At 38.8% G+C, this 9,295-nt stretch overlaps 1 protein-coding gene across 1 annotated transcript; it reads left to right on the forward strand.

The window, feature by feature from the left end:
* The first annotated feature begins 2,509 nt into the window (after nucleotides 1-2,509).
* Nucleotides 2,510-3,049, forward strand: LOC101310895 (probable disease resistance protein At4g27220-like). The gene has a single exon (XM_004298187.1). The coding sequence runs from the start codon at nucleotides 2,510-2,512 to the stop codon at nucleotides 3,047-3,049; it is 540 nt and encodes a 179-aa protein (XP_004298235.1).
* The last annotated feature ends 6,246 nt before the right edge of the window (nucleotides 3,050-9,295 follow it).

The raw sequence follows: 9,295 nt of genomic DNA on the forward strand, positions 1-9,295 counted from the left end.
GAAACGAGAAGTGGGAAACATCGTCCGTAAGTGTTACATCTGCCAATCTTCTAAGGGACGATCTGAAAATACAGGACTCTATATGCCTCTGCTAGTACCTAAGGGAATTTGGGAAGACCTCACCATGGACTTCATATTAGGGTTACCTCGGACACAGCGAGGAGTTGACTCTATATTTTGTGGTGGTGGATAGGTTTTCAAAGATGGCACACTTCATACCATGTAAGAAGTCATCTGACGCTTCTCACATTGCAAGATTGTTCTTTAAAGAAGTGGTCCGTCTGCATGGAGTGCCTCAGTCTATTACTTCTGATCGAGACACCAAGTTTCTAAGCCACTTTTGGATTACTTTGTGGAAGATATTTGGGACTACGCTCAACCGAAGCAGTACCGCTCATCCACAAACCGATGGACAGACCGAAGTTACTAATAGAACATTGGGGAATATGATTCGGAGTACTTGTGGAGACAAGCCAAAGCAGTGGGATGTTGTTCTGCCTCAGGTTGAGTTTGCCTATAACGGTTCAGTTCACAGCTCTATTGGAAGGACACCATTTTCAATGGTGTATGTTTCACCTCCTAAGCTTGTGGTTGACTTGGCTACTGTTCCAAAGGCTAAGGACTTTAGTGAAGCAGCTGTGTCAATGGCAAGAGAGGTACAGGGAGTCCAAGATGAGGTTAAGCAGAAACTGAAAGTTACTAATGTGAAGTACAAGGCTATTGCAGATTCTCATCGGCGTGAGAAGATTTTTAGCGAAGAAGACACTGTGATGATTTTCTTACGAAAAGAAAGGTTTCCTATCGGTACCTACAACAAGCTCAAGCCCAGGAAGTATGGACCGTACAAAATTATCCAGAAAATCAATGACAATGCATATGTCATTGATCTGCCAGATACTATCGGAATATCCAAGACCTTCAACGTTAGTGACATACATGCCTATCAAGCTGATGATGATGACGCTTTCTATCCTGACATAAACTCGAGGTCGAGTTCTTCTAAAGTGGAGGAGACTGATATAGAACAGCTTGCACAAACATTTAAGACACAGCTTGCTAGGAAGGCAAAGAAAACAAAGTCAAAGCAGCAGCTTTGAATCTGCAAAGCAGTAGCTTTGTTCCTGCATATTTTCTATCAGCATTAGGATTATTTTACTTTCTATGTTTTCATTAGGATTTAAGTTTTATTTAGAATAAAGGATTCCTAGTTCTAGTATGATTAGGTTTATTTCTATGCCTATATAAGGCCCCTGCTAAATTGTATTTTCATTCAAGTTATCAATAAGAAAACCCAAAAAGCAATTAGAGTGGAAACTCTTGTGTTTTAGGCTTGTGCCTGTGTTTTGCTAGTGGATTCTAGCTTACTCCATAAGGTTTCGACGCTTGACGAAACCTTGTTTCTATCGTGATTACGCTTCCGTATTATTGCCATGGTTGCCATTCCTACAATGGACTCATGAGTAAACTACTAATCAAGCCAAACTATATCTCTACTGTGTCATCATCATCATCTTGAGGATGCTGTTCGATGACATATACACAATTCATCTTGTGTGGAACTAAGAAGTCCTCAACAAGGCTTCAAAGGAAACACTTTGTCACGTTAAGAACATGTTAGGTAAGGTCTGCCATGGGATTGAAATACAACTTGCTCGTTTTCTTTTAGATAATGTTGCAGAAATAGAGGCTTGGAGCCTTGGACTCGGGAACCAAATTGAATTAGTCTTACCAGTGTTCTATATTTTACTATAATCTGCTTTCTGTGTTCAGTTCTCTGTACTAGTCTTACAAATTACATCCACTTGATCTTCCGCGATTTAGACAGTTCGATTTCAACTTGAAAATGACTTTAGAAGGGTGAAAAACAAAAGTTGGAGGATTGAACCAAAATCATCAATTTTGCATTGGCCGTTGTTTATAACAATAGAGTAGCTTTTGTAAGTGTACAAAGGAAATTAAGCATGGCGCTTATACCTGGATGCTGGCTAGAGTACGTACAGAATCTATTGGCATATTTTGATGCCAAAAAAGTTTCCAATTGTTGAAGACATGGAAAAATTACACTTTTATGTATGAGTAATGGATTCTGGTAGGTTCCCACGGTATTCAATTTTGATTACAGTATGAGTAATAGGTGTTCATCAGTTTATCTTAAGATCTAATTCTGGAGATCTGGAGAAGCTAAGTTTGCAATTGACATAATAATATGGTATATAATTTTTTTTTGGTGATGATGTTCATCAGTGCTGTTCATATGGTGGCTACACAGCTAGTTCAACATACGTTATATATTTAAATCTACTAGAGGACAATAATTTCATAAGTTCTACCCAATCTGTGCTAATTAGTTCACAAATTAGATCTGACTTTACATCAAAGTTATGATGGGATTTTGTGACCAACTTATTTTGGTGTCTAATATTTTGTCACACACACACACACACAGAGTATATCACTCTTCCTTCTTTTTTTTGGAACAGTTATCACTCTCTTATGATATGCGATAGAAATGCCTACCATGAACATCGCAAAATCTGTAGACGGGCATGGGTTTTTGGTGAAAGCTCGCAGTGGTTTAGAGGAATGGCCACGTCTATTATCTGAAAGCTACACTGCAGTCTCACTAATGGAGAATGATCTTAGCGAGCTACCCCTACGATTAATTTGTCCAAAACTCCAGATTTTGTTACTTAACAAGAATGAATACTTAGAAAAGATCCCAGACTCGTTTTTACAAAGTCTGAATGAATTAAGGGTCTTAGATCTTAGCGAGACTGATATCTCATTACTACCCCAATCATTTGATCTCCTAACCAGTCTTCGAGCTTTGTATTTAGATAACTGTGTGAGCATAACTGACATTTCCATGGTTGGAAAACTTACCAAGCTTGAGATTCTTAGTATGCGAGACATTGAATTAGAGGAGTTATCAAGAGAAATAGGAGATTTGACCAATCTGAGGGTGTTGGATATCAATGGTGGAGATATTGCTAGAATTCCATCCAAACTGATATCAAGGTTGCATGGTTTAATTGTACCTGGAATATAGATTCTGTAACTGGGAGTGTAAAGTTGATGGAGAAGGGGATGAAACCAATGCTTGCTTTGATGAGGTAACTAGCTTGTCAAAGTTGAGAGTTTTGAAGGGTTGGATCTCCAATGAAGAATGTATCCCCAAAAATGTTGAGCTCAATCCGAATTGGGTTGAGTTCAGTATATGTATCGGTGAAGAAGACCGATTAGAAAACTCTATTCATTATTCTTCTGTAATATGCTTGAACCTCAATACCATCAGTGACTTCCCGGTGGTTTTTTAACGTGGTGATGAATAAAGCAGAGAGTCTGGAGTGGATCGGTTGCCCAAGGTTAACTGACATTTTTATGGAATATGAGAATGGGAGGTTACATGGACTGATGCATCTCAATGTATGTGGCGTCAACAGTGAGTACGAGCCAATGAACGCAGTAACATGGGTTCCTGGAAAACCTATGTTGAAGAACTTGGAAGTGTTGGAGCTGATTGAAGTAGATTGCCGAGAGTTATGTGTTGTTGAATTAGCACCGGGGTCCCTATTCAATTTGAAGCATTTGCAGGTGCTATCTTGTTACAACTGGGGGAATGTACTTTTACCAGCAACATTGTTACAGAGACTAGCAAATCTGGAAGTACTAGATTGTCGTTCCATGAAAGAGATTGAATTTGTGTTCCGGTATCAAGCGATGCTCGAGCCAGAACAATCAAAATTGAGAGAGATAATGTGATGGACCTGCTCCACCTATGTTCCAGAATCTCCAAAGTTTGTCCATCGAGTGCTGCAACTTGGAGGGAAGTCTCTTCACCTCTGATGTTGCTCAATGTCTTTTTCAGTTAAAGAACTTAGACTTGCAGCGTTGCCCCATTCTGGAAAGAATAGTTGAAGCAACAAATAAGAGGATCATTCTTCCAAAATTGGAGATACTAAGACTGATGGATCTGCCGATGTTGTACTATGAAAGTACTACTATGATTTTCGAGTGTTCTTCATTGCAAGACTTGTATGTATGGAAGTGCCCGAAGTTTTCAGTCTCTGCTCCCGACTTCCGCAGCAGGAACCAACTCCGAGTCCATAAGACATATTCGGATCTATGGAGAAGGTATGTCGCTATAATAAGAGTGCCAAAAATGACTACTGAATTGATATTCCATTCTAATGAACTAATCACCTCTCTGTTAGTTTCCCGTTAAATCTTTGATCTACTAAATACCGTTGCTGATTATTTCCAGTTCTAACTAGATCAAGAAGTGTGTAATGTGTATAGCAAGTTAACAATGTAATGTGACATTAGTTCCCACACTTTTACTTCTTTTCTGTTACAAATTGACTATCAGTTCGTCCGACGAATGGGAAGAGTCAGGTGTGAGGGGAGAATATTCGAGCGAGTCGGACGAGGAGAAAGAGTTAGACAAGGCAGAAAAGTCGCCGGACAAGTATGAAGAGTGCGAAGAGTCGGACGAATAAGTACAAAGCTGATCGTTAGAAGAAACACAAACTAATCTTCAATAGCCTGGAAGAGGACTGGATCCTCATTTGCTTGACAAGCTATGAACAACCATGTGGATGTTGTTTTTAATTGTCTCTTAAATTAACATTTTCCTAATTGTAATTTTATGGATGCGGTTAAAACCTATTGTGCTTCATGGTGTTAGTCAAGCCCCCTTGAAGCAAAGGGAATGTTACATGGGTGAAGGATTTTAGCAGGTAGGCAACAGTGATGATATAAATATATGGAGGGACAAATGGCTGCCCTGTCCGGATGCGGCAAGGGTGAGGGTCATTGGAGCTATTCCGGCAAATGGCCTCAACACTGTGTCCTCAAGTTATACCTCTGTCATTGATCAAGCTATACATCCTCATGACTTGCTGAGAATTACAGCAGTTCCTATTGGAGATGGTGTGGGTAAGGACTGATTTTTATGACCCTGGAACAAAAATGGTATGTACGCAGTAGGCTCTGGCTATCACTGGTACCATTCTAATGTTTCAATTCATATGGACCCTAGCTCCGGTTCGTCTCATCTTATCGACCCCATGATCTGGAAGAGATTATGGAGGATTAAAACTCTTCCTAAAATCAAAGTTTTCTTATGAAGGGTTATTTTCATAGGGGGGCTCCTACTATGCATAGCCTGCACAAACGTAGGATCGTTTCCAATCCTTTGTGCCCACTCTGTAGATTGGCTGAAGAGACATTTGATACTCCTTTGCCAAAGGGTCGAACTAATCTGGTAAGGCTCCCCTCTCGGGTTGAGAATTGATAAAAGAAAAGTGACTACTTTTGATCAATGGTTACTAAATTGTTATATCAACAGCCCAACAAGTGAGAGAATGTACTTCCAATGGTTAGCATGATCTCCTGGTTTATATGAAAGCAAGGTGCATGTTTGTTTATCAAACATCAAGAGGTATCACCGAGAGGGGAATCTCAGAGCTGCCCGGAATCTTGCAATGGAATCTCTTCAAGCTTCTGGTTCAACTGAAGCTGAAGCTTCTACCATCCTTGCCACTGCACCCCTGTAATTGAAAAATGTTATTTTCGAATCGGATTCAGAAGAAGTGATAACAGAAATCAACAAAAATTAAGCTACTTAACTGGAGAACCCATCTCATCCTCTAACAGATTAGGAGAAGAAGCTCTCCATGTTTGACAGCTGCCTGTAGGATTGGATTCCCAGAGAAGCAAATCGAATGGTGTAAGGCAAAAACACAAGTAGAGAAACAAGATGTCAAAGGTATGTCATCACGTCCAACATAAAATGGTAGTCCTATATTGGCGAATTCAGAATCAAACTATTAAGGTCGAAACTAGAAATTCAGCTTCTTGATAGAGTAAAGGCAAAAACACATGCTCAAAAGAATCTACACTCATAAAATTGTTCAGATTATGCTCAATATAGCCATCAAAGACATGAGCTATGCTGAAATGAGATCTATAATGGCAACCAATGACATAAGCTATCAATTTAGATTCTCAGAACTACAAAATAAAAAAATAAAAAAATAAAAACAAAAAAAATAAAGATAACCTTACTCACTTTAAACAAGAGCTACCTACATAGAAAAAGGACAATAAAGTTTCTATAGCTACCAGATCTTGTACACCCTACCTAAACATGCAGTTTTTACAAGTCACTATTAACTGGTTTTCTCCTACATTGTTCCCAAAATCGCATTAACAGAAATAGACTCTATCATCTGGTATTAAAAAGAAGGCTTCACCACTTCCAGGTTGTCCAAGTAAAAACACACCCACAACCACAAGACATGCAACACTACATAACAACATCAATAATCTAACAAATAGTCTCTGAAAATTAAAGATGAACATTAATATGGCAGTTGACCCCCATCCAAACAAGTAGGGTCAATAGTTCAGCATTTAGCAGAAATTAGGTTAGATACAAATTCCATAAATTAGGTTAGAGATTTTAACAACAAACTTGTTTTAGTATCGATACAACAGTCAGGTGAATGGTCAAGTGAAATTAGGTTAGGTTAGAGACAAACGCCACAAATCAATCAGAATTTAATCAGCATTACAAGTCATTCTAGCAACAATTCATTCAGCAGCACTGCATCAGAACATCAGGTTCACAAAGGTATTTGATTTTTTTATTTTTTGGATTTACAGCTCATACCTTTGGTGTTTGGAAATGTTCCTCCTATGGCAGCTGATTATCTTGGTAAGCATACGACTTCTGTCAAATGGTGCCAGCATTCCGTTGTTGCTTTCATGTTCACCATATCTGCAGTAAAATAGTAACATTGACAGGAAAGCATGAACGCAGGCAATACTTACTAAAAGAACCAAATACGATGAGTTAAGCACACACTCTACCATTTGCAGTCAAAACAATACCACCTGAATCCTAATACCAGTAAGAACTATAACCCACCACAATCAAGATCCCAGCACACAAAGTAAATAATTGCTGAAACCATTATATGAATCACACATGATCACATTATATAAAAAATCGCCAGAAATAACAAAGGAAGCAATCAACTGGAATACGGGGATTCTAAAGCCAAAAAGAAGAAACCGCCACTTAAAAAAAAACATAGTTCTTACGAGTAAAAACCCTGAAATACACAGAACAAGTACCTCACATATACTCCTTTAATAGTGAAATATGCGAAAGAAACCTAAAAAAAAGATGCAGAATCCAACAGCAGTATCTAAATGGGAAATTTTGAATAAAAAGGACATATTTGTTTGCTGAGATTTGTTCAACAACTCTAAACTGACCTCGAAATTAATCAATTCAGAACTATATATTTTCACTCACATGAGGAACTAGGGAAGTCAACTTTGGATCCTCCAATCTAAGCATCAGTTCTTGTGGTATTCACCTGTCATGTTTGAGCCCTGATCTGAAGCAGAAGCACCTTTGATCATATCTGTTGCCCCTGCAGAAGATTCCAGGAGGCTTGATCCCAGAATGGTGGCCAGGCGCTGCAACAACTGGAGGTTGAGAACAATGGAAGGGCCAGTAAGGTTGCATTTAAGCATGTGCTACTCCAGATTGCTGATGAATGGGTGGAAGTTCAGGGTTATGTTATGTGTATTCTGCCCTTTGTGACATTGTGCAGCTTTATGTTCATATTGACATTGCAGGTGCTGATACGTCTTCTTCATTGTCTGAATCTAGTGTGAGGGTTATCAGAATCAAGAGCATCCATATTCAGATGTCAACGTTACTTGATAACATTTTCATGTAGCAGCTTGTTTAAAATCTTGATTTCATTAAGGATCCTTTCATTAATGGCAGTTACGACAACCCCTCTCCTATTTCCTTCCATTCCCACTTATATTTTTCTTTCACAGCAACAATTTCTCCAGGCTTGTGTCTTAGAAGGCTAAAATGCATTTCCTTACAAGCATACATTATCCAGAAAAACCGAGTTACCATTACAAAGGTTCTTGATTGATACATCTTCCTCCCAAATAATTAAAAATCTAGACTTTTCAATTAGGGTCTATGATCGAGTAGCTAGAGGTTAAGTCAAAGAGAAAAGAACAATTCATCTTGTAAATTCGATAGCATGAACAAGGAGGACACTCAGATGAGTAAGGCAACATCATAGCTGACCATAAAAGACCACCAACAGCTGTAAGCTGGGCAATCAATCAGACACAGCATCTGCCACTCTATTTCTTCATGGTAAGTCATTTCAGATGACATTAGGAAAGCGAAAATAATGAAAAATACTAAACACACACCATGACTCCAGACACCAGGAAACTGCATCATTCTTTCAAGTATTCACTGTCTTTCAACTAATCAGTATATTTTCATCAAAGCATAATACAAATTTCCCATCTTTTTCCATTGAATCAACACAACACACTCGTACCTTCAAACGGGTGAGGCATTTCATCAAACATCAGGTGGGCATTACCAAAGCAGCAGTCCACAAGCCAATCTGATTGTTGCGGTAGACACTTGCACTCCTAGTTTTGATGCACTTACCAAAATGTTGTGGGTGAGTTCATTTGGAACCAAAGCTCTAATGCACAACACCCATTAAAAAAATATATAGAAAACAAAAGGAAAAATATATAGCTTTTTATTTTTCATCGTAGGTAAATGGTAATTCTTTTTTACGGAGACAGAGCGTGGTTATAAAAGGGGAGTAGAAACCCTAAAGAAGAGAAACACAACTTGATCTTATCCGAGCAGGAGGAGGAACAGAGAAGAGTTTGAGCCGCCCTCCCTTTAGGGCTGCCGGCGGCTCATTCTTAGACTCTTTGCTTTCTACTCCTGCGATGAAGACTGCCCGCCGTCGGAGCCCCTTCTATCTCTTGATCGGGCGGTGATGGCTTCGCGGGCTCATCCCCACCTTCCTAAATTATTTTTGTTTCTTTTTCTTGTTGATCTGGATCTATGAGATCAGTTCTTGTTGTCTCTGTGTTGTACTGGTCTTTGATTTGTTTTTCTTGTTCTGGTTTGGTTTGGTTCATTCACGATGCATTGTCTATTTAATTTGGATATTTTGATACTTGAGTGCTGCTTGGTTGCTAAATTATTCAACTTTAGCAATCTACACTGATGCAAAATATGTTGCAGTTGAGCAATTGCCTCTCAAAACTGATGTTTGGCACTATGGAATTAGTTGGCCTCTCAAAACTGATGCTTGCAGCTCAACATTCTTGATATTAGCACTGAGTTTTACTAATGTCAAGAACTTTTTGCTGCAAATAACACCAGAAGTTTATCTCATAATTTCAGAAAGAGCCTGTTTATTTCTTATAA

This window comes from Fragaria vesca, linkage group LG4, assembly GCF_000184155.1.
Source record: "Fragaria vesca subsp. vesca linkage group LG4, FraVesHawaii_1.0, whole genome shotgun sequence".
Classification (NCBI taxonomy): Eukaryota; Viridiplantae; Streptophyta; class Magnoliopsida; order Rosales; family Rosaceae; genus Fragaria; species Fragaria vesca.

What these genes read in the sequence shown, in the direction of transcription:
- LOC101310895 (XM_004298187.1), top strand. Translation starts at nt 2,510, where the DNA reads ATGCCTACCATGAACATCGCAAAATCTGTAGACGGGCATGGGTTTTTG.